The sequence below is a fragment of the Anneissia japonica genome, unplaced genomic scaffold (genome assembly GCF_011630105.1).
Source record: "Anneissia japonica isolate Jap-2015-1 unplaced genomic scaffold, ASM1163010v1 scaffold288091_len1417266_cov198, whole genome shotgun sequence".
Classification (NCBI taxonomy): domain Eukaryota; kingdom Metazoa; phylum Echinodermata; class Crinoidea; order Comatulida; family Comatulidae; genus Anneissia; species Anneissia japonica.
The window spans coordinates 712,660-739,044 of record NW_022684833.1 but is presented as its reverse complement, the minus strand read 5'-3'; the positions used below and the strand labels follow the sequence as shown (position 1 = coordinate 739,044).

The 26,385-nt window shown below is 34.8% G+C and overlaps 2 protein-coding genes across 2 annotated transcripts in view; both read right to left on the bottom strand.

Moving 5' to 3' along the window:
* LOC117107754 (protein eyes shut homolog) overlaps positions 1–13,372 on the bottom strand; it is a 24,207-nt gene extending 10,835 nt beyond the window's left edge. The window contains exons 1-19 of the mRNA XM_033249512.1: positions 13,243–13,372; positions 12,639–12,854; positions 12,149–12,271; positions 11,699–12,032; positions 10,172–11,295; positions 9,602–9,742; positions 9,062–9,278; positions 8,325–8,593; positions 7,317–7,520; positions 6,518–6,904; positions 5,554–5,781; positions 5,205–5,318; positions 4,934–5,044; positions 3,719–3,826; positions 2,957–3,144; positions 2,300–2,647; positions 1,532–1,852; positions 960–1,119; positions 254–398 (exon numbers count right to left, since the gene is read on the bottom strand). Of these exons, the coding sequence (XP_033105403.1) occupies positions 254–398; positions 960–1,119; positions 1,532–1,852; positions 2,300–2,647; positions 2,957–3,144; positions 3,719–3,826; positions 4,934–5,044; positions 5,205–5,318; positions 5,554–5,781; positions 6,518–6,904; positions 7,317–7,520; positions 8,325–8,593; positions 9,062–9,278; positions 9,602–9,742; positions 10,172–11,295; positions 11,699–12,032; positions 12,149–12,271; positions 12,639–12,783 (4,667 nt within the window). The 5' untranslated portion in view covers positions 12,784–12,854; positions 13,243–13,372. The remainder of the gene's footprint in view (positions 1–253; positions 399–959; positions 1,120–1,531; positions 1,853–2,299; positions 2,648–2,956; positions 3,145–3,718; positions 3,827–4,933; positions 5,045–5,204; positions 5,319–5,553; positions 5,782–6,517; positions 6,905–7,316; positions 7,521–8,324; positions 8,594–9,061; positions 9,279–9,601; positions 9,743–10,171; positions 11,296–11,698; positions 12,033–12,148; positions 12,272–12,638; positions 12,855–13,242) is intronic.
* LOC117107474 lies at positions 12,851–26,385 on the bottom strand. Its single transcript, XM_033249177.1, has 8 exons — positions 26,226–26,385; positions 20,123–20,324; positions 17,230–17,501; positions 15,769–16,223; positions 15,300–15,393; positions 14,681–14,822; positions 13,243–13,371; positions 12,851–13,059 (listed from the first exon to the last, which is right to left on the bottom strand). Exons 2-8 carry the CDS (start codon positions 20,205–20,207, stop codon positions 12,851–12,853), a joined length of 1,386 nt encoding a protein of 461 aa, XP_033105068.1. The 5' UTR covers positions 20,208–20,324; positions 26,226–26,385.

Below are 26,385 nucleotides of genomic sequence, written 5' to 3'. Positions count from 1 at the left end.
GACAATGCTTGGGCATAGGCACAGTCACATAATTGGACTGTTCTATTTTTGTCATAGGAGTGTTCTTAAAGGAACAGTGGCAATTAGTTGGTTTATCCATATAAGTATACATGAAATAGAACAGCAGAATCGTATTTGTGTTATTGGGTGGAGAGACACAAATCAGGTCCCATGACCCAAATATACAAAAACATGATATTGTGGTGTTTCAAGCCCCTACCTTAAAGTTAATGAAGTTTGAATAATTGCTCACCTGTTGTAGATGTCTAAGCTGTTCCTAACCGGTCCCAATGATGGGTCAGTGTGCAAAGTCCCAAAGAAAATTGGTTTGTTGATGGTTATCAAAGGTGCAGAAATAATCTGATTGGTGTAACGAGCACTTGTATGAATGTTGGTAACTGGAAGAATAATGCAATATAAACAATAACAATTTATGAAGTCCTTTTCACTGATCATCTCAAAGGGTTTTACAATATTAACTCAGCACTTTAAAAAACAGACTACTGTATAACATATTAACTCTAGCTTTTGTTCACACAGTGGGCTTCAAACTGGAGACCGATCAGGAGGCATGTACTATGATAGTAACATTGGTATGGAGAAATATCTCTGCTAGTGATAAATAAAGAAGAAAAAATTTTAAGCCAAGTGGTATACACCCTTGGATTTTACCATCAGGAAATGTTTATCCTCAAGTTATTGCGTGAATTTAACTTATTATTATTATATTATTTAAGAAACTGCTCACTTATTTTGCTCATAGAGATTTTGTACAATATAAATGTAGAACCTTTTTTTTAAGAACCTATATATTATTATTATTAGTATTATTATACTATTATGGTTTAGTAAATTCAAGAGAATAAGTGTAGAACCCCTGCTAATGAGTAATGTAGGAGAGAACGTTAACCACAATTGTAGGCGACTACTCCAACAAATAATCGTACAGTTTTACTAACCTGTGATTTCCAACACAAAAACTTGTAACGCTAGCTGAACGCTGTACCAATCACCATTGTTTAGATCTTGACCCAATGTAACTGAGTTGACACCACCCAACTCTAGTAACTGAACTTGAAGGGCCCCCTCTTTAGTCAGCAGGGCTGTAACACCAGACACCTGAAGAGTGCATAAGAGAGTGACAAGCATAACAATAATAATAATCAGTACAAATCAGATTAAACATAGATTATAAAAACCTAATACATAATAATTTTCGCAGAAGGTGGTCTTGGGTTTTCCAATGTCTTTCAAAAGCAAAGGGTGTTAGACTGAAGCCCTGTCCCCTGTCCTGACTATCAAATTTTATTTGGCAACAAACATGTGACATGCCTAAATATGGTCATGATGACATCACATCATGACCATATATAGGCACATCATGACTTTATATCTGTATAAAACATGTTCTTTTGTCAAAGAAAACTTGATAATCTGGACAGAGCTAAAGAACAACATAATTATTATCAATAATAAACAAACATAAAACAAAGCAAACATTATTATTATAAACAGGTGAAAAAATACATACTGTGTAAAGAAGTATTCCAGGATCCTGATTGGCTGATGAGAATAAGAATGTGACTTCTGTAACTGTATCAGTACCACCAAAGTACAAGAAAGAATTTGAACTGAAGCTGGCTGTCGTCTGCACCTCACAAGTTGTACCTTTGAACCCAACAGCGCACTCGCAGATGTATCCCTGCCATGTGTTGATGCACTGCCCTCCATTGAGACATGGGTTACTGGTGCAGGTGTCAGTAAGAGAACAGCCAGTAGAGGGCGCATTTTGAGAGAATGATGGTGGAGTTGTGGAGTCGAGACTAACTGGCAAGTTATCAATGTTGAGGTCCTTCAAAAGAGTAAAAAATATGTGTTATTATTTTACAGAGAGTACCATGCTTAAAAACCCCAATATTTGTCCCCATGTTTGTCTCTGAATTATTTTTTTTCTTGTTATTGTTTAATTAAAATGAGACTTTTTTATTCCTTCTTTCACAAACTTATTTTTTTTAAAGATCATCAGAGGAGAGCAGAAAAAAAAAATCATGTTTTGTTTTCTTATTTAGCAAATAATTTTGCTAAAAACATCCAGACAGAGGAGAAAATAAAAATAAAATGTTATTAGTAAATGTAAACAGTGTAGTAATGGGATGGTTAAATGCTTTAAATTTATATAATTAGGAAGAAATATACATATCTTATCTTTGGAGATTTCAAGGCAGCAGAGGGCGTAATAAAAATAAAGTAAAACGTTTCGCCTAAGCATTGATGCACTAATTTACTGAAATGCGCTTACCTGAAAGCAACCTCTGAAACTGCTAACAGAGTACAGCTTGGATCGTATGTAGGGTGTGACATCAGGCCCAACGCCACCAATATACAGTGGACCATTCAGCTCTAGGGAGCCCTGTTGTAACGACGGCATAACAGAAGCTGTACACAGCCCAAATGGACAGCCACCATTATCGATCGTCACCACAGCCTGAAGGTTGGATATGTAAAGACCGATGGTGTGCACCTGTGCATCATTCAGCTGGCCACCGAGCAGGACTGAAACAGTCTCGTGTCCGTCACTATATGTTAAGTGGAGTTCTCCATCGAATATCTCCAAGGCAAGATGGTCAATTCTGTCTTCAGACTGGATCTAAAGTTTAAACAAAATTTACAATCAATTTTCAAGATTGTTTTAAATGTTATGTATGGTTATGACTTAAACCACACAAATAAGAAGTAGTGATGTTGGTCTATGAGTGAGATACTTACCTGGATGAAATTGGCATATATCGGTTCATCCAGGTAAGCATTCATGACATAGACATTGAAAATTCTATTTGATTTAATTACTCCCCATAAAATGCTCAGATTTTTTGAATGATAGGAAATAATCCCATACACTTTAAACCTTTAAAAAGAAGCTTCATAGTTACCAATAATAAAATTATCGTCTACTTACTCCCTGAGTGTACAGAAGGACTCCATTGGATTCTGCTGTCACCATCTCAAAACTAATAGAGATCTGATCTATTGCCCTCTTACGCCTTCTGTTCGACGAGCTGAACCTTGGCAGAGGGTTAAGGGTTATGTAGTTGCTGCCGTCTAGGCTAACGGTCTGTATTATGTCACAGTTGGTACCGACAACACCTAATAAAAACAATGGTAAAAATAATAACACACAAAATTATATGATTGGCATAAAGCTAGGCTGGGTTCCAGTCCCTAATTTTGTCTTCATCAGTGAAAAGTATTAAAAATAAACTATTTTGGCACCAATGGCGTTTCATATTACTTATTTGCATGGCGTTCCATACTATACTTTTCATCCAAATTTAAAAACATAACAAAAACAGACGCTGGTGGCGCTCTTTAAGATTATTTAACACTACAAAATACAATAAACTAGAGACTTGTGGCAAGTCCAGTATAAAGCCTATACAACAGATATTTGGAGTATGTTTCAGTTAGTGTATTTTTAGTAGTACACCATGATGCATCTTTATACATGTTCAATAAATTAATGAAATCTTGAAATATTGACAACTTAAAAGTTGCCTTGATCAACTAAACCTTCGATCGAAGTTTAAGGGCTCAAACTTCAACCGCTTTGCTAACCACTTATGCTAAGTGTGTTCTTAAGTGCAAAATTATCTTGATCTTTGAATTGTATCCCATAATTATATCAAATTACATGTTCTGTTACATTTTATGTCACATTTACCTTCTGGGCAGATACACTGGTACATATTGACGACCGACTCTGTGCAGACTGCTCCATTATTGCATGGGGATGATACACATTCATTAATATCATCTGTGCAGTTGAAACCTGGTTTTAAAACAAAAATAAACAATGTCCGATTCTCCAGGCAGTAATTATCTATACAAATATCTATCATATTTACAGTCTGTTTTATTATGTATCACTGAAATATTATCATTATCATTATTGGCTGGAGCTAGGTTGGGCCTAGTCTAGCCTAATTGACACAAAATTCAGTACAATTGTCCGATCACTTGAAAAATGCTGTAGTAGGCCTATCTCCTAAATAATACATTATGTTAAATCATAATCTTATATAATAAGTTAGTCAGTGTCAGTAAAATACATTTAAATGTCACATTTATAACAATTGCTGAAAGCAATCTTGCACTGTTTGCATATTTCGCGCACAGTTTGAAACATCTTTGAAACAACATATGTGAATGACTCAAAATGAGTAAAAAGCTTAAACTGCGCACAACACTAAGTGCCTGTTCTAATATAGACAATGGGTCGTGCTCATATTATTTGTTATATGTTTATTATTCATTATTTTCACTTGACTCGCATAAATAATTTTGTTCGAAGAACATTTTATGCAGTTGTACTTCGCAGCACTTCACTTGCAATTTATAATTTCTAGTTATATTACTATTGGCAATATTATCATTATCACTATTATTATTTCTATCATTACCAATAGTATTATTACTAATTGTTCAATTCAATTCAATTCTATGAAGCATAAGCTGAATTGCATGATATTTACATAATACATGCATTAAAGCACAATCCAAATAGTTCAAACTTACAAAAATAGACCACATTTAAAACTATAGTTTTATAAGTATTAATAAAAGAATATATACAATTTTAACCTTTAACTAATAATATATTAATTGAATTAATAATAATAATAATAATAATAATAATAATAATAATAGTAATAATAATAATAATAATAAAATCCTCCTTATGTTTAATATTAATATTATACGATAATTATTCCTATCATATTTTCATTATTATCATGACTGTATGTATATTATCATTATTAACATATTGCACAATTATAATTACAGTACTTATAGTACCATTATTACATATTAGACCAAATTTAATATCAAATGAATTAAAACCATTAACATTGTTACATCAGGTTGTTTGTGTTACCTTGGTAGCCAGCAAAGCACTGACACGTGTAGAAACCAATGAAATCAGTACATATTCCAAATAGACAAGGATTAGTAGCGCATTCATCCACATCAAGCTGACAATTTGGACCTGAAAAGATTAAAAAAATAATAATTGAAACAAACAAAAATCATTGGAAAGGTGCGAATAACAACTTTATGGTTTAGTAACAAGTAATATTCTTGGTAAAACTTTCTTCTCTAATAGTGACATGGCCCTAAACTTAAATATTAAACAATATGTGACTTACCTGTGTATCCTATTCTGCACTGACAGTTGTAGCCATAGACCTCATCTACACAAGTGGCACCATTCTGACATGGATTTGATTGGCACTCATCAATTTCAATCGTACAATACTGACCTGAAAAAAAAAAACAATAATAAATATAATTATAATACAATATAATATTTTAATATTCATAATAATATTAACAATAATAATACAAATAATAATAATAATAAATATAATTATAATAATCATAACACTAATATTGAAAATGATAATAATATTTAAAATATTTAAAACAGTAATATTTATTAATGATATCAATAAAATGAATGACAATTTAAATATAAATAATAGGCCATGTCTTTACCTTCCCAACCTGGCATGCACAAGCAAGTAAACGTGTTGAGAAGGTCAATGCAAGTGGCACCGTTGGAACAGAAATTTGGCGAACAGTCATTGACGTCATCCTCACATTGCGTGCCATTGTAACCAGGGGGACAGGCACAGAAATATCCATTAAGCTGATCAGCGCAAGTTGCTCCGTTGGTGCAAGGATTCGATGCACACTCATCTGTATTGACCAAGCATGTTTCACCTAATAATGATAAATAAAAAATATGTTCGCATTATTTTGGAAATCGCACCATCAATTTAGTTATTTAACTTCTCATTCAATAGCAAGAAACTTGCCAAAAATACAACTTAAACTATTTTTCAATTTAAATGCAATTTTTTTTCAATTTCAATTTATTTCACTTGTTCAACACATGACATGTAGATGTAATGAGTAAATATAGGCCTAACAAATACATCACTACAAAATAATAACTTCAGCAGATCAAGTATTAAGTATGGAGAAGAAAAAATCAGGGGAATTGCAAGAAATGTTTTTTAACAAGCTGGTTTAAATACATGCATAGACAGTAAACATTACCGTAAATACAATGATAAAAAAAAAAAAAACAATAAAATTAAACAATTTTAGAAATTGTGCCAGTGAAACATTGAAAACTATTAATAAATTAATAGAATTGTCTTTCTCAACACAAACATTAAACCTGATAAGGATATGAAACTGTTTTTAGTAGGATTAACGACAATATGAAACATTTAAAAAATTACACAAATGGGCGCGACAGCCAACAGCACTAATATAATAAATCACAATCAAAATTAGAATTCATACATTTGTACGGAACTGAAGATCTAACGACAAACAACAAGAGTCAAGAGAGAGAAGAGGGAGAATACTGACTTGTAGACTAAACAAAATGAATTGAACGCTCGTTAGAAATGGGTACACGAGTATGAAAACATGAGCTGAACCTCACCTTCGAACCCAGGAATACACTGACAGATGTAACCAGCAATCGCATCATTACATGTCGCTCCGTTTCTACAGGGGCTTGATGCACACTCGTCGATGTTCTCCTGGCAAAATTGTCCCGTGAAACCCTCTGCGCATACGCAGACTGGATCAAGACCGACCTGCTCGATGCACTGTCCACCATTCAAGCAAACTGGCGGCAGAACGTTACACTCAAGAACATCTGTCTCGCAGTGCTGACCGGTCCAATGTGTGTCACATGCGCACTCATACGTGCCATAGTAGTTGACGCATTGGCCGCCATTCGAACATGGTGCGATACTTCGACATTCGTTGATATCAAGCTCACAGTTAACTCCCGTCCATCCACTCGGACACTGGCATTCGTAACCTGTGGATGTGATGTATATATCAGCAAATGTAGCACAAGCAGCAGAATTGTATATTTGTAGATAAACAAAATAAAAAAAACACCATAAAATATGCTAATATATGTAATTAGCTATGAATCTTTTGAAGTCTTGGCCAGAGTAAGAATTACTAAAATTACTATTTATATAAATGTGTAAGTATCCGTGCACATGTGAATGTTTTCGTAATGTAAAAGTTACAAATATGCTATATAAATCCATAAATCTTCAAATACATAAACAAAAATTTTGTTTTAAATTTGAAGATTATATCCTGTTTTGCTTCCTTATTAGCTACAACATTATCATCACCACCTCTGGTGCTACCACTATCATCGTTATCATTGTCATTAATCTGATATGAAGATAATGGGAGAAAAAACGCTTTCTCACCTGTTTCTGTATCTTGACAAACACCACCATTAATACATGGGTTTGAAATGCAGCCAAATCTATCAACCTCACACAGGTCACCGATGAAATCGCTGAAACACACGCAAGAGAAGCCTTGCTGACCGTCAGTCAGTTCTACACATGTACCTCCATTCTGACATGGATTAGAGCGACATTCATAAATGTCACCCTGACATTGTGCACCTTTAAGTAAAGAAAAGTTTGCTATAAATTTAATTTAGTTTCAAATAAAGTCGAGATTTTGGTTATCAAGTTTCTTTGTTTCATTCAGAAAAAACTGATCCCTTTATAAAGTCCTGTCCACACTACCAAATTTTCTTTGACAAAAAAACTGTTGTATACCCATATATAGTCATGATGTGCCTATATATGGTCATGATGTGATGTCATCATTACCATATTTAGGCATGTCACATGTTTTTGTCAAATAAAATGTGATAGTCTGGACAGGGCTTTAGTTCCGTCAAAAAGATTTCATAAAAAGTACAATTTTCTATAAATAATTATTTAATAATTTATTTATTTATTATTATTTAATTTATTAAGTGATAAGAAGTGTAATAATAAATAAATCCAAACTAGTGTTGAAACCCAGATTTTAGTGCACTCTGTTTTAAGTTACTCTCTCCTCCAAATCAGCGGTGGCACCAGAAATTTGCTAACAAAGGGTCCAATATGTCCGACGGAGGGGTGCGAACCTAGGGGCCGACCAAGCCTTGGTCGATAACTGGTAGGGTTCACTGGTTTTTATGCCTAGTATGGTCCAAAATGTTTAGACCACAATATTTGAGATTGTCAATCAAAATAACATTATTTGGATAGGCAAATTATAATTTAAAAAAAAATTTCCATCCGACTACTTAGTTGTTGTTGTTGGGGCCTGTCCAACGGGGAAAAATGCCGCCTTTCCCCCGCTGGCACCACCCCTGCTGCAGAGGGCTCTAATATCCTCTTGGTTTGGACTAGTTAATCAAAATATCATATTACCTATGAATCCATCAGCACATAGACAGGTGAAATCCAGGTTGTACTCAGAGGATGGAAAAGGTGCACAGGTACCTCGATGAAAACAAGGATTTGGGTCGCAGATGTCAATATCCATTTCGCAGTTGGTTCCGGTGTATCCTCGGGAACAAATACAATCATAGCGAGAATTACCATCAAGACAGGTTGCGCCATTCAGACAGGGGTTGCTATGACAACTATCAATGTACTCATCACAAACGGAGCCAGTAAGCCCAGCAGGACATTCACACCTATTGTAAGAAAATCAAATTTGAAAATGATATACAGTACGACCAAAAAATTTAATATACATTTGAATCCCTGAGTTTGTAATTTGTACCCAGTTTAGTGAACTTATTTTTTAAGGTTGTCATAGGCTGAGAATAAAAGTCCACTATTTTCAATTAGTAAAATGTTTCTAGATAAAAGCACCAATATGGTGGAGAAAATTTAAACAAAACTTTATGGACCCAACAGTGGGCTGATGTTAAAGACAAAAATGCAAGTGGGTGGGGCCAGGGTTTGCATTATGTGTCTGTATGGATCTAGGACTTTAATCTGGGAAGCTCAGACAATTTATGAATTTAAAAGTCTCATGATTTGTAAGTTATAATAGGAATTATTTTTTCTTCCCAGAAAATATTGTTGAGCTCCCGATGAGATGGAGGGGAGGGGGAAAGTGGTTGAATGCCATAAATTATATGGAATGCAGTACTTACATAGCATTATTGATGAGATCGATGCAGACTTGATATGACTGACAGGGCTGGAACACCTCACACTCGTTGATGTCAATCTCGCAGTCTGTTCCCTCAAACCCTTGCAGGCATAAACACTCATACATATTGAGTTGAGTCTCCCGGCAAATGCCAGCATTCGCACACGGATTGCTTGAACATTCGCTGATGTCGATTTCACAGTTAGTCCCTTCGAAACCTGAAGAAGTCCGAAAAAAGATTCAACTATTAAACTAATTTAGTACATCACCATGGATTTCAGCCCTGGTGGTTACCATTTTCCTAGCCAAAATGCATAGAAGGAGTTAAATTTTGCAATGAACCCTCGAAATAGGCAGGCCTCTCATTTCCAAAATTCACTATGCTTGGGAAACAAACCATTTTTTTTTCTTTAATAGACTTACCATAAACTAGAGTGTAACTAGAGTGTAAAATCATAGCTATTCTTTTTTTTTTGTTTTGATTGTTACATGATATAACTACCTAATATAAAAATATTATCTATATTTGTAGGCATCTTACCAGGTTGGCATGTGCAATTATAGCCATTGACAAAATCAATACAGGTGCCTCCATTACGACAAGGTGTAGAGCCACATTCATTGGCCTGTAGTTGACACACATCTCCATAGTAGCCTGGTATGCAGTAACATGTGTGTCCACCTAAAAAATAAAAAATAGATTGATGGATAGAGAGCAGCTTAGCTCAATCGGCTAATCTGGTGGTCGCCACTGTGTGCGTTGAACCGTGGAGATCTCTAGGTCTCCGGTTCAATTCCCATCGCTGCCTAGCTCCTTGTGTTTCACCCGGAGGGCTAAAATACAAGTTAAAATAGCGCACCGTCTTTTGGATGAGACGTTCAAGCTGTTGGTCCCATGTGCATTTATTGCCCATGTGCATGTTAAAGAAGGCAGTATACTCTTTGGAAAAGAGGAGATTGTCTCCCAGTGCACTGCCCAATCACCACCAGAAGGACCCCACTACAAATAAGTCATCTTCTAGACTTTTGTGGGCTATCCTTGGTGTCCTTGACAATACCACACAAAAAACAACAAACATTAAAAATAATTTAAAAAAAATCATTAACCTACCTGTTGGATGTTCTACACACACAGAATTTTGTCCGCAAGGATTAAAGTTGCAATTACGCAAGACAGCCTCACAACGTTCTCCTAGAAACTCCTCACCGCATTCACAACGGTAGCCATTCTCAAGGTCGATGCATGTTCCATCAAAGAAGCATGGGCTGCTATCACACTCATTTACATCTACATCGCATATCTTTCCGGAAAAGCCAGAATTACACACGCAAGAGAAATCACCGTATGTGTTATTACACCAGGATGTTCGAGTGGGATTACATGGGAATGCAGTGAGACACTCGTTTACATCCTCAACACAGGTTGTACCTTGGAAGTTTGAAGTGCACTGGCACACAAAGCCATTCTCACGGTTGAAACACGTACCGCCGTTCTCGCATGGATCTGAAAGACATTCGTTGAGGTCCTGCTGGCAGAAGTCACCTTCCCATCCCGGTGGACACTGACAGGAGTATGAGTTAATCCCATCAATGCATGTTGCACCATTCTGACACAGATTAGTAACACATTCGTCGATATCAACATCACACCGGTAACCTTCAAATCCAGCTGCACAGCTGCAGAAAAAGCCGTCAACACGATCAACACATGTTCCGGCATTCTGACACGGATTTGAATCACATTCATCTATTTCTTCCTGGCATCTTGCGCCAGTCCAGCCAGAAGAACAAGCGCATTGGTAACCATTAACGATATCTAGACAGGTACCAGCGTTTAAGCAAGGAAACGATGCACATTCATTGATGTCAATCTCACAGATGTTACCCTGAAATCCAGATGCACACGTGCAGACATATGCGTTGACAAAATCATTGCATACGGCCCCGTTTAAACATGGCGCACTAAAGCACTCATCAACATCAATCTCGCAGATTGTTCCAACAAAGCCAGACAAACAGGTGCATGTGTAGTAACCAATGAAATCATTGCAAGTCCCTGAATTCCGACAAGGAGATGATTCGCACTCGTCCACCTCAGTTTCGCAAAGAAGTCCTTTCCATGCAGATGGGCACTGGCATAAATAACCATTGATGCGATCAATGCATGTTCCAGCATTCAAGCAAGGAAATGATGCGCATTCATTAATGTTTATATCACAGACTCGGCCCTCGTACCTACAATAGCAAAATCAATCAATCATTAATAAATTGTAATTGGCCCTGTTCAGTATAATCGTAAAAAAGAAAAGTATATAAGGACTTATACAATACATACAATAAAACAACATTGAAAATTTAGTGCTTTTGACATTGCTCCAAAATAATAAAACCAAAAATGGTACAATCAGGGAAACAAATCCGAATAAAAATGATTAATTAATGCTTGAAAATAGGCCCTTTGAAATATCATACAAATATTTTGGGCTCCTTGATATAAACTGTTTTTTTTTTTGGTTTTAAGAAAAAGGCCAAACTTAGATTTTTAATGGGTCAGATATGCTTGTACAAATTAATTTTTCTTTTTTTTGGAATAATCAGCAACAACTTTTTTTTGTGTGTGAACCAGATGCAGACTTACCCTTCAGAACATTGGCAAGTATATGAATTAATTCCATCAATACACAACGCCCCATTTTGACAAGGTACCGATAGACACTCGTTAATATCTTGCTCACAGTTATTACCACTCCATCCTGGGGCGCACGAACATGAGTAAAAGTTTATTGCGTGCGAGCAGGTTGCACCATTAAGGCAAGGCACAGAGAGGCACTCGTTCACATCCTGACTACAAATGACACCCTCCCAGCCAGGCATACACTGGCAGAAGTAAGCATTAACCTGGTCGATGCAGATTGCGCCATTACGACATGGGTTACTTTGGCATTCATCAATGTTCGTTGCACAAGAAGTACCTGATTGGAAATAGCAGATAATGATAGTTATACATATTTATATATATGATGATACTGGTGGATTAATATACAATTTAAGTAAGTGAAATATCCCTGAACAATAAAATGGTACAAACCTGTCCATCCTGGGGCGCATGAACAAGTATAGCCATTCACAAAGTCAGTGCAGGTTGCTCCATTTAGACACGGGAAGGAGGCACACTCATCTATGTCTATTTCACAATCAGAGCCAGTAAAACCTATGGAAGAGAGCATCAGGTATTTGAGAAAAATCAGAAATTCAACTGTTGCATTTAATCTCAGTAAAAGGTGTTATCTTCTCTCAATATCTGACATAATATTTCATTACAAAATCTCGAGGGATCCAAGGCCAAAACCATTTAAAAAAATTATTTTATACATTTTAAAAATTAATCAGATACAGTTGTTAGCCCTTATTTTACAATAGCTTATTTTTATACGACAAAATATAAATATCATGCCTGGAATATACCCTCAACTCATGGTATTTTAAATTCAGAAAAAAAAAACATCTATTGCTATAGAAATAGTACATTGTACTCTACAAAGTCATAAGTAAACTCATGAAACAATTTGCTCTCTTACCTGGACGACACTGACAAATGTAGCCTGCGATTTGGTCAACACAGAATGCATTGTTCAGGCACGGCCCGCTGTCGCATTCATCAATTTCTAATCCACATAAATTCCCAGTGTATCCTGGAGCGCATGAGCAGTTGAAGCCATTCATCCCATCGTTACACTGTCCGTTATTCAAGCACTGGTTTGGTATACAGTAATTGGGAATTGAGCAGTTCTTACCTAGACACAGAAGAAGGAAGTTTTGAGTCGTGTTTAAAACTGAATGAAAAAATAGTTACATGGTTCATGTTTAATGGCTGTTCAACTGATTTGTCTAAGACACTGAAGAGGTATCTTACGGGGCTAAAGGTGGTTACGGCCTCTGGAGGCTGGCTAATTTTTGAAGTACTATTTGGTACAAGTACAATGGACTGATTTACTGATCCTAAATTAATAAGATTTTGAGTCAGCCACATTAGAAGAATGCAAATTTGATATTGGCCACTGAATGGAAAATTGTTTGGACTAGCAGCTACAGGTTAGGGTAGGCTGGAGTAGATTAGGCCTATTGTGTAGCATTACCTTCATCAGTCACTAGCACCGTGAGATGGTAGCCTAGGTGACATACCTTTATTAAACTCTATTGTACATTGGCAAGTGTAGTCTTGAATCCCATCTAAACAAGTTGCTCCATTGAGACATGGGTTTGGTGCACAGTCGTTGATGTTGCGGCATTGAAGCGGGCTAGCGAATAATACTTCAAATGGCAACAACGTACTTCAACAATGCTAACAACAGCATCGAAGTAGTCTCATTAGTCTGGTTTTCAGAAATTATTTGTAATATTTTGGGTAAACACCCAGCAAACGTCCGTTTTACGAATAGTCGATATTACCAATGACCTTTGCCCTATGCATTATCGACCAAGTAATAACGTTAAAAAGTCCGATTGCTTACGTTTTTCGAAGTGATAATGTATATTTTTCTTAATAATAAAATCAGATTTGTTGTATTTATTTATTGACAATTCAATCTTTTCTATTTCTGCTATAATAGTCGCTATTAATTCAATTTCAACGAACTACCACCAACGCCAGTCGTTAAAATGGGCGCACATGTTTACGATGACGAAATAAAAAAGTGTGTGGAAGTCAGCAACTTATTTGACACCGCGAAGGTTGATTTTCGCGAAGTGCATGTAAACAACTCAATTGAGCGATCTAAAAACTACAAAACAGACAGAAAGGTCCATAAAGTATACATAAGTTTTAATGATAATTAAAACAATTTTTTGTTAAATGGAAGAATGCTAGCTAGCGATTAAAATAATTCGTTTTTTATCGAAGGTAAATGTAGCTAGGGCCAGGGCCTAGAGAATCTACCACTTAAAATTCGATAGAACACGCTGCTGCACTGGTCGTTGGTTCATACTGGTCGGCTAGGTTAGGTAGTAGAAACTCACACCTTGTCTACAGTAGTTTACAATTTTTTGAACGAATACCACTTGGTACTAGAGGTTCGTAAAACACAGTAGATGTTTTATTAAACAAGCCTTTCCACCGTGTGACGTCGACGGCCTGAAACTGGTCTGGCTGTTTATCTGGCTCTAACTTGGCATCGAACGCAATTAGGGGATTATCGTATCATGTTTTAAGACGGGTATATCTAGATAAAGTTCGACGTGAACCAGGCTCTAGACAAAGCTGGGTAGACTGAAGTATTGTAGATAAAGTACCTTGCTCAAGGACACAAGCGAAATGCACAGCAAAGGATTGAAACCCAGACCTCAAGGTTAGGAACCATTCCCACTGCGCCAAACCACTTCCATGTGTGTAATTTATGTGAATTTGAATGTGATGTTTTGTAAAACAGGGCACAAAATGTTAGATCATTTTCAGTAAGATACAAACTTTTTTATTAGATTTTGTATAATTGTATATAGCTTCTTTCAGACATTTGATCAATCATCATATTGATTCCAAAGTCTGTTCAACACTGCACTACTTTACCGAAGTCTGAGCAACTGTTTAATCTGACAGACAAAAATCTATAATTTGCATACTTACTGTATTGTACTCGAGCAAGCTCCACCCCCATGTCATTTTCCATTCTGGCTACACCCCCTTCACGTGTTACACGTATAGAATAATAAGTGCCGTCATTATAGGTAAGGAATGATGGATCAGAAAATGCTCCCTCTCCTTCGCCCTTGAAAAGTAAGGTCATGAATAATGTTAACAGACCTATTGTAGAAATATATATTAATTACAATTTTCAGAAACTTACATGGGAATGTCGTAGCCTACGGCAAATTCACTTATTCAGGATTTTTTTAAACAGTTTATGAAGTCATATTACATTGTTATAGTATGTTTAATTATTAATTAGTATATAGAGGATATAATGTCAATTTTTTATTAAATGCCAATAAAATCTAAACATGTAAATCATAAGCTATTGGTCAATACTTGCATGTGTGGTGTGCTTGAATGCAAAAAAAAATTAAGGATTGGCCAATGATATTAGACATACTAATTGCATCATCTAAATTCTCTCTGTGAGTGTTTCCAGTTCAAAGTTAAGATGACACCCTTCTGAGGATGGCAGCTTAGCTTAATTTAACTGGATGCAACGTCTAAACAGAACAGAATTTGCACTGGTGTATGTGTTAGTGAGTATACTTACTTTTGTATTAAGACCAAGGATCAATCTACCGTTATCCATGTAGACTGTGAGATAAGCTGGCCCACCAAAGTAAAATAGCATACCTGTTGATGCCCTACAAAGTAAGATATCATTTGTAATTAAAGGAATTAAGTTAGTAGATGTTTAGAAGAATTTATCTTTATTTGTTTGTTTTGGAAAATAAATCAAGCATTATTTGGTACAAATATAGGTTTTTATTTTTCTTTTATTAAACTACAAAAAGTTCATCATGCTGTCAGCACATTGTGGACATCCAAGACTGTTGAATAGCTATACACAGGGTACAAGTAAACATTTAATTTGTTCAACTATAAAAGCAAAATCTTCTCTGACAATATACTATAGGTGGCCATAATATTTATTATTTTAAAAACAGAAATACAATAAAAAAAACTTTGGTATCATTTTTAAAAATCCTAATCTTAATTAATGAATTTATTTGAGTTACCTTGTTCGAAATTTTAACACAATAATTGTCCTTGTTCCCGGTGGCAATGGATGATCAACTGAGAGGTACCCGGAGCTTGATTCCACGGTGATAACGCTCGGCGGTGCACAGAACTTACTAGGACAGCCATCTCTGACACCATACTGCTCATTGGCTAGATTTAAATTTAAAGTGTTCTGATTGGTTCTTATGTATTGCACACAAGAAACTAAATAGCCATTCAAACGCTCCGTATTCACTCGGAGATCGTTGACACTTTCATAGCCACCAACAAACAGATCTCCCGCTAGTAGTGACATGTCAAGTCCTCCCTGGGAGACTGGGGTAAGGAAGTCTACAGTGACAGGCTGGTTATTTATTGTCGCAAATGTACTACCAACAAACGGAGTTCCAAGGTTGTATATTATAACACTATAGCTTGTGTTTGGTTGTAGATTGCCTTCACCAATGTAAAGCTGGAGAATAATAGAAAAAGTATTTTATTTCATTTTAAATGTCCCTGTTAGAAATCCATTAAAATAAAAAGTAAACATTATTGAATTTACAGTGTATGTCCCACATAAACAACATTTGTCTATGGATTACAGGCACTTTTCCCAATTGCTCCTGGAAATAAGCCAAACATAAATAAATTAATATACAGTGCCTTGTCGAAGAACACAAACTGTACTATACACTTGCCTTATCCTATTGATTGCAATATTAGTGAAAATTAATTCATTTGACAAAAGCAATGTAGAATTGAACTTACAACCACACTTTCACATTGCTCTTTGATAATGTTGGCTCTTGCTTCAAAATAAATATTTTTTAGTAATACAAATGCAGTAATGCATCTAATGAAGTAAATAAAACTTATGAACGACATGTTTCGACGTGACCCACGTCATCATCAGGTAATAAAGTTTATGCTACTAACGGTTTAAATACTACCGGTTAGATGTAAGACGAAACAAGCAAATATTATTAAGGCAAGTCATGTATATAGAAGTCAAGAATACTATGGTAAGTCATGTATAAAGGAATTAGAATGAATTAGAATGAGAGAATGATATTGTAATGAGTTGTTTGTTTGTTCAGTGACGGATTTCCCCAAAAAATGTAAAGGGCTTCTTTTATTTTAAGTTGATAAGTATTGTGGGCGGAGTCAAAAAATATTTTTTTGCTTTTACAGTGTTATTCAAGATTTTAAATTCACATTATTAGTCCATGATATGAAAATGTCATTTGCTGTAACAGTTTTGAAATTAACATCTACAAGATTGATCAGGATGTGGCTTAGGAAGTGGAATTTTAGTCATAAGAAAAAAACAAATATTGGTCTTTCAAAGGATTTGGAACCAGAATCATGGAAATAATAGGCAAGCACCTTATAACCATTGGTAAGAAACTTCACTCAAATGTGCTTTACTTAGTAGACATATTATAAACCCCAAAGAAAATAGTTCCAGCAAAACACACCTCTATCAATGAGCTTGAAACGCGCCACTCCAGATAAATCTTTTGTGCGTTTACACCAAGGGCAAAAAAATAGTTCTGTGCACCACCACTACTTCCGCCATTCTGGTAGAGCAGCATTCCATAATCGTTACAGTATCGGAACCGAATTTCAAGAACGTCCTCGGCTCCTCGTAAGTAATTATTGCTTGTGTCACTTACTGCATTATACTTTATGTAACCGTCAATATCGATAAATTTCTCTGTGCTCGTCTGTGCTAACGTGTCATGTAAATCTGGAAAAAATGATATAAAACCAATCTTGTTTATTTTTTTAATCATTTTGAGTAATAATCAGAAATCATAAACCCAATTAATAAAATACAATTTGTGACTGGCAACTGTAAGTCTACTAAATTGTAAGATACAAACTGAACGATAAAAGGCTGGAAATAATAATTTATTTTCATTGCTTTTTTAATGGCACTTTACGTTCTTTGAGTGAGACATTATAAATATATAATTATTATTGTTAATAATAAAATAATCAAGTATACTGTATAAAAATATCATTATTAAACCACCATTATTATTATTATTATTATTATTATTATTATTATCATTATTATTAAAATCATCCTCATTACCATTATCATCATTATCCTTCAATAATATTATTGTCATCACTTTCATTACAATTACTGTATGTTCAATTATAAGGAAAACAAAGAATTCCTTATAAGTTCAACAGATTGTTCAAAGTTATTTATAGACATTAAATTAAATATAGTATAGTAGCCTACACTTCACAGCTGAGACCGATAACAATGGGACAGATTAACTGCTCTTCTTTATATGAATTAAGAGGGCAACGCTTATTAGCAGCTGATAGTAGGCCTATTGTGTACACCATGGGCCATATTTAATAATGATTCATATACTCAGCATGCTGAATAGAACCCAGTGCAGGAAAGATGTTGCTTCATCTTATCATCAGTATCCCCATTACTGTATTATCAGGGAGATGTAAAAATAAAATATTTTTACATCTCCCTGGTATTATTACTATATCATAACCATTTTTATCATCAGTATCCCCATAATATTCTATAAGGCCTACTATATTATTTCATTTTTATAATCAGTATCCCAATTGCATTCTATATACAGTTGTATTATCATCACCACAATCACTATTCATCTTGAATTACAATCTGCATCAACAATTCATCATAATTAGGCTAAGACAAGACTTTTTATATTCCTTGTTTCGCGTACTTATTTTTTAAAAGATTATCAAGGGAGGGCAGAATAAAAATAGAAATAAAATTTTGTTTTCTTATTTAGCAACTGGTTTTGCCAAAATCATCCAGGCGGAGGAGAAAATAAAAATAAAATTTGATTGGTGAATGTAAAATAGGATGTTTAAATGCTTCAAATTTATATAATTAGGAAGAAATATACTTTTCTTATCTTTGAAGATTTCAAGGCAGCAGAGGGCATGATAAAAATAAAGAAAAACTTTTATTTTTTTCTTAAATTTCCACTTTTTTGGGGCTAATTGGCCAAAAATAAAGTTTTATTATTATTTGAAATCATCAATATTTGAAGTCGGCAGGTTTTCTAAATAAGGTATAAAAAGGTCTTGCCTAAAAATTATGCTGTGTTGTCTAGTTGGTTATCAGGGTTGGTCAATAACAATAATCATCAGCACCACCACATCACCATCATCATTATCAGCACCACTACCACCACCATCATAGCCAGCACCATCCTCACCACCACCGCCATCAGGCCCGTAACCAGATCCTTCCAAAGGGGGGAGGGGGTTTCTGGGCGTAAGGTCCACAGTCGAAGCCCCGGTGGGGTCGGCAAAACCCCCAAAGCATGAGGATTTTTGTGCTTTATGGGTCTAAATAATGCTTTAAAAGCAGATATGTTTGAAAACGTCTGTGTCTGGGTGGGTCTGCAGTGCATTAGTTGGGTTGGATGGACTTATTTAGGAAATTTGAAGAGGGGGGTTCGCCATAAAAGAGGGGGGGTTTGCTAGAAAAGGGGGGTTCTCCCGAACCATAAAAACCCCCCTGGATACGGGCCTAACCATGACCATCTTCACCACCATCACCACTACTGCCATCATCATCATCACACCACTACCACCACCATCATTACACCACCACCACCACCATCACTACCAGCAACAGCATCATCATCCCACCACACCAACACCACTACAATTATTCTTAGGCATTACCTGCAGAAGGTTGTATTGCTACAAACAAGACAGCCAATCAGAGGATGAATAAATTCAGGATGTTTATATTTTGACAAGTCACACATTAGAATAATGAATCAAGCAGGCATTACATTAAGATTTCAGCTCTGTACAGACAGTTACATTAAAATGAACCTTTTAGCTCAGTATATGCCACCCCTTGGATGTTGTTCCTAAAGTTTCACAAAATGACAGTGTAAGTGTACATAAAAATGTGTATGTTGGAAAACGCATGTTTGGGGGACAGACACAATAGCAGATTCAGGGATTCAGGGATTCAGGGAGGGAGACTGGGAGGGGGTGGGGGAAGCCGCCCGGATAACATACCCACTAAATTTTTCAAGGGTATAAAAAAAAAGTGGGAAAATAGAAATTTATATTAAAATTTTATTCTGGGATTGCCATTTCCGGTCACCTAGAGGTACCATAATCATAAATTTTTTTACCTCAGCCTCAACCATGATGGGGCTGAGGTGGTATTGGCCCTCCATCTGTGAAAGTCCTTCTCTGGGCCCCTCTATTTCACATACCTGGATCTACCACTGGGACAAACATACTGTATGTATTCTTTGCTCTGTTCTGATTTCAACACTTTGGAAAGGTTCATTATAGATGGAAGTGCATAGGTTTACATGAACTTACCTATAAAAAATATACATAATCCAAGTAGTGTGTACAGATATTTTAACCTGGATTTTCTAGAGTGAAATTGGAATTGATACATCATACTTCTAGATGAAATGCGAGAGTACAACTCTCAAACAAAACTAAAATTAAATTTTGAGAGACAGAGAGGCTCTTCTCACATACTTCTAAGCGTACTTCAGTCACTTCCCTGTAGTACCTAAAAAAATGAAAGAAAAGAAAACATTGTTATTTACATATTTATAACTTCATGTAGACTTATCTTCTGCATTTTCAGAGGGCTCTATTTGCATCAATTTAAAATTACTTTTTTTGGTAATAACAATTTTATTATTCATACTCTTTGTATAGAAAGAACCTTAAAGATGTTCTGTATACCATGAGATAAAAAAATTGAAAAATTCAATTTCATATTTGAATTGCCTAATTTGTATATTTAAGTGATTTATTATTAATAAGTTAAACTTACAATAAAAAATAAGAAAAATATTTCACGGGCAATTAATGGAATTAAATAATACCTTTCCTGTATTCTTTTGCATAGGCCCTTAATTTGGCTGGTAATCAGGTTTTTTAGTAGCAATATGTCAGTAAATCAGTGGTAACTAATATTTTTTTCAGGTTGGAGGTTAATAATTTATTTGATCACTTTAAATTAGCTACATTCTTATATTAGATATTTTTTATATGTCAGAACAATTACATTTTAATGAAATTTTTAGTGTGACAATTTAACACAGTGTAGGACACATTGTCTTTTAAGGATATGACTGAGAACACTACTCATGGAGGCATTATAGTTCACTAATACCTCCATGCACTACTACAGTATACTTATTTAAAATTACACAAAAAAAAAACCCCAAAAAACTATGAGGTAATATTCTAACATTATTTTTATGTGGTACTCATAGGTTTCAAAGTGATTATTAATTTATTATTAAACATACAGTAGGGATACCATAAGTTGGAATTTAAATTGTTATGCTAATTTATTGATGAGTAGATAGGTGATGTCAATATATGACAGCTGGTTTTAGACCATCATGTATCAATCCATGCTGAGATATCAATCATATACAATTTAGTAATATAGCAGCCAACATGAAATGAGGCAAAGACAAGCCAAACGAACCAGTCGCTCCCACATAAAATCAATTTTTATTTATATTAATACAGGGTCTTCTTATCGAGTCCATACACGAGTTCATACATGAGTTCATACTCTGTTGTCGATTTAGTTCTAAAACTTGACGATACGATTCTTGTCTATATAGTGGTGAAAGGATTGGTAGGAACAGAGTTGCTAAATGAACGCTTCTTTCTTGACCCATAGAAATCCGATATTTTGCTATGAAGCTACAAAAGTCTAAACCACAGCTGTTTAAAGAACAGCATTTGAGAAATCAGCCTCCAAGAATCAAAGTCAACGATTTCAGACATTTTCCGGGCAGAGACCATCATCGAATCGTTAAAAAATGTGACAAGCCAAACCAGTCACTCGTCGCAAACCCTGTTTCATTGATAATGGCAAATGCATGCTGGAATCATGTAAACTTTGTGAAATCTATTTATTACACTATAAACTAACCTTTATATATCTATATACTGTATCATGCTATGCTGTTATTTCCCCCTTTTATAAAATTAAAACAAAAATTGTAATGATTTGGTGATGCTTTCTGAGAAATGTCCAAAATCATTACGGTAACTTTGAAGGCTGATTTCTCAAATATTATTCTTTATAGCTTTAGCAGAGCTCTATATGTTTAAACTCCTGTACCTTCGTAATGAAATTTCGGATTTAAAAGATTCTTTTACCATTTTATAGCACTCATTTTACTGTTTAACGCTGTTTTAATTTACAACTAAAAATCTATTTTTGCAACAAGTGTCTGGTTTGGCTTGTCTTTGCCATAAATATTGTTTTAATGTCAAAAATGGGGAAAATAACAACATAGCATGATGTATAGATATAAAATGTTGACATTCCGACAAGTTTTAATCATATTAATCTCCAAAACATGATTTGCGAAGAGTGACTGGTTTGGTTTTTTCTTCACTACAAATGTTAATAAGAAAACAGTTGGGAAATAAAATGCATGAAATTTATTGCCTAGATACACCTAGTAGATTATTAAACTAAATCACTAAATTTATAAATACTGTATATAAAATTTTGTAGAGATTAGATAAAAAAAAAAACACTAAACAACTGCACATTTGTAATGTGTTAGGTTCTTTTACAGTACAGCACAATATTATTATTACACTCACAAAACTTCACAGGAATATTACTAAATTAATTATAAACTATCATTAAATTACTACTAATAATTATTATTAATCATCAACTACTACTAATTATTATTACTTTATTATTAATATTATCATATTTATTAATTGCATCAATCATCGTTTGTTAGATTTTTATAGTACTAAACTTTTATTATTTTGTATTAACATTAAGAATTGTCATAATTTCATAACTTACCTGTTTGGAATAAATAATAAAACTATCAGTACTATTACAGGCTCATTTTATATTTAAAACTATCATTTACAATATGGGCTACCTGACAGACTTTATTGATGTTTTTAATACAAAGACATTTTGACTTAGCCACGCTTCCCTGATTTGTGCTCAACACAAGCGATATTGATTTTCCTATTGTTTGGAGTTCTTTGCTGGCCGCTGGAATCTGATATGATGTTAGCTATACTGAGCAGTACTTGGTTCCTGGTCATAATACTACAATGGGACCATAAAGCCAGAGCTAAATAAAAAATAGTTGATCAGTTTTTGTTATCTAAAAAAGCTCCAATACGGGATGTATTTGAGCAGATATTTTCTACATGATTTGTATGCGAGTATACATCTGCGGGGGGGTGGGGAAATAGTTCATAAGCAAGTAATTTGAATATTAAATATTTTTACTATTTATTGCTTATTTCTTCTTCTGATCTTCCGATTTCTTGAAGAAAAAGTTTTAATATATATATATTATACTTTATTTTGTAAAGAATAATTTTTCATGAATATATATACTGTATGTGTACTAGTATGATCAGAGGGATCCAGAATTTAAAAAAAAACGACAGGCCACCAATTTAATATACTGTAGGCCTAGATTTCATTTAATTACAGATAAATTGTATGATTCATTCAATATGTACTGTTATGAAATATTGTAAAACTTAGTATAAAGTATGGCATTTTGTAATTTTTCTGTTAAAAAATAAAAGAAGATAGTGGTAAAACAGGGGGACATCTCTCTTTCCCCTCAATAAATCCCCGGTGATGTTAAGTAACAATAAAAAAAACCCTACAAATTGAGCTTTCTTCGGCAGAATGATATTACAGAAAGTTTGTCTGTACATTATCAAGGTGTTGTTTAAGTTCCAGGTGTGCCAAGTCTCCCGGAACTCGGGGGAGTCTCCCGGAAATCGGGATAATCTCCCGCAAGCAAGAACCTCACAAAAATTAACCAATTTCCGCAAATTCATAATTTTGCATGTTTTCACTGCTTTATTATTAATTTTCTGACGGAAGTCAGTGCCGATGGGTATCACTATGTGCGGCAAAATAAAATTAGATATGTTAAGAATTTCATTAACCAGATCAGATGCAAATTCATGGGGGTGGCATCCGGCCCTGGCCTCCTAAATGCTTTAAAATTATAAAAAAAGGCATAATTCAAATTAACAAAGTCTGAGAGGGCCATTTTTAGGGGTGCCATAATCATAAATTTCTTACAGTACCTCAGCCCCACCATGGTTGGCCTTCTGTCTAGAACCTCCCCCCCGCCCCTGCACCACCCTTCGACCAGCCACCACATGATTTTCCCGAAAATGACTTCTTCCAACTATGGACCCCTAAAGTTCTGTTTTCATATTAAAATAATGCAAACACAAAACCATCAGAAATGCAGCCAGTAGGCCTACAGTTCTGCATAGAAAACAGATAAAAAAAATTTTTTTTCACCAATCTATTTTGTTTTAAAATATACTTTGTTTCCTTCGTGTGCAAAACAGAACTCTATTTTATACACTCAAGATGTTATATTTTTCAGGGCCATTTAATTTCCAGAAGTCTGCATTCTTGTCAATTTTTACTGTGTTCAATCTTATGTTTTTCTCTCCTTTTGTTCTTTTTTTACTCCTTTTCTCATAAATTTTTTTGTTGCAGACACAAAAGGTACAATTAAACACTGTAATAAGAACTCTTCAAATAGTGAGTTTTCGCAAACAAATAAAAATATGTTTACGTCATCAAATTTGTAAACACCCCTTCCCCTGAAGTTGCATATCTGTTACAACGTACAGTAAGTGATTTGTGCCTTTTGTATGAATCAAGGATATTCAGCTCATACAGTATATTTCTCAAGTATGTTTCAGGCATGAATTACGATAACGATATATATTTAAGGCCTATTCGTATTCGTTATCATAAGGTTGCGAAATTTTCCTAATACCAAGCAATACCATTATTATTAGTTTATAGCTGATTTTTGTATTAACATAATTTTACTAATTAGCACTCTGTTATAATCTGACTGTAATAGTATTACAATAATTTCAGACCCTTATGCGTATGATATTAGAATTTTTTTTTAAACATTGAAAATTTCTCAAATCATCTACAGTATCATCCCTCGTAACCAACCTCCCCACCCAACATTATATAATATTATCTTGCAAATATAACACTGATATTAATGTAAAAATAAAATGCCTAGTCAATATACAGTATACCGTAAATGTGATGACGAGAATATCATTCTCTCACTTTGGTCATACACCTCAAATATACATTTTTTTTTTAATTCCCTATTAAATAGTACTCCATTAACGTCTTCACTTTTTAAACAGGAATTACTTGTTTACTTGTTTCCCAAGAGAGTCTTCTACAGTCTGATCCTCCTGGTTATAGAGGCCAAGCAAAACGATGCTTATAGGCCCCTCGAAAAAAAAACAGTATATTTAAAATTTAACATAGGGCGCAAATTTGAGCGGATGGTCAGCCAAACGTACTTCGATTGCAGATTTAAATAAATTAATAGAACTAGAGTTAACGTCTTCATTCGATAAAGGAATTCCACAGCCGAACTGACCTAAATGAAAAAGCACGACTTCTAATAAGTGTCCTGAATGTGTCCTACAGTGCTGATGTTTAATCTTAAAGGAGTGACCTCTAGTTCTAGCACCTTTATCAAACTCAAAAAATAAATCACCCGAAACCCTATCAATTAATACACTTATTATAAGTATAACCACCTCATATTGGTCCTTGAAGTGAGATGTGAGACTTTCAGAGAAGACCTCTCATATGAGACTCCATCATCACCTTCGCTCCCTGGTACTCTAGCCCCCCTGCTTCTCAACCTTATGGTCGCGAAATTGTCTCCGACACTTAATAAAAAAACTTTAGTAAAGTGCATCTCGAAAAATCAATCAATTTAAAGTCCGTAATTAATTCATGCTAGCATGAGTTGGACTGTTCACCATGATAGCTTGCCTCCAGTCATTTCTATTCTGTGCAGTTGCACCTAATTTTTTGTTTAAATTATAAAAAATAGAGAAAAAAAAGTATATCCAAATTTAAGTCTGAGAATGCCATTTCCGGACTAGTCTAGAGGTGCCGTAATCATACATTTTCTCTCAGCCCTAACCATGGTGGGGCTGGGGTGGTATTACTCTAGCTGTAAAAGTCCTTCCCGGGGCCCCCTCTATTTCGAATCACTGGATCAGTCATTCCTCCATTATCATAAAATTGAACATTCATTCAGCACACAATATCGAAAGTCTTGAGTACTTTGTTAAGTAAATAACAATCGAAACCATTTCTCACCGGTGTGCTCGACTTTGCCGAGGTTGATGGCTTGTGGGCCTAAGTAATCAACACATAACATGAAAACAGACAATATCATTTTGGTATGACAATACATGTCTTGGGTAGGTTGCCTCAGAATGTGCATTCTGAAAGTGGGTCGCCACCTAAAAACAGGTTGAGAAGCCCACTCTCTGCTGGGCCTAACTAAGTACGGACTCGCAAAGACAATGACATAGTGTACCCTCAAAATGAATTCAATTTACTCACCAAGTAATTCCAATAATAATAAATCTTCCATTAGTCCATTTCTTTAACTTTCTTGACCCAAAACATGTATTTTAACATACACGATGTGACACACTGTGTGCTTAAAAACGTCAACAGGCTTTGCATTGGTTTAAATTGATCATCGGTTTAAAGCGTTGCA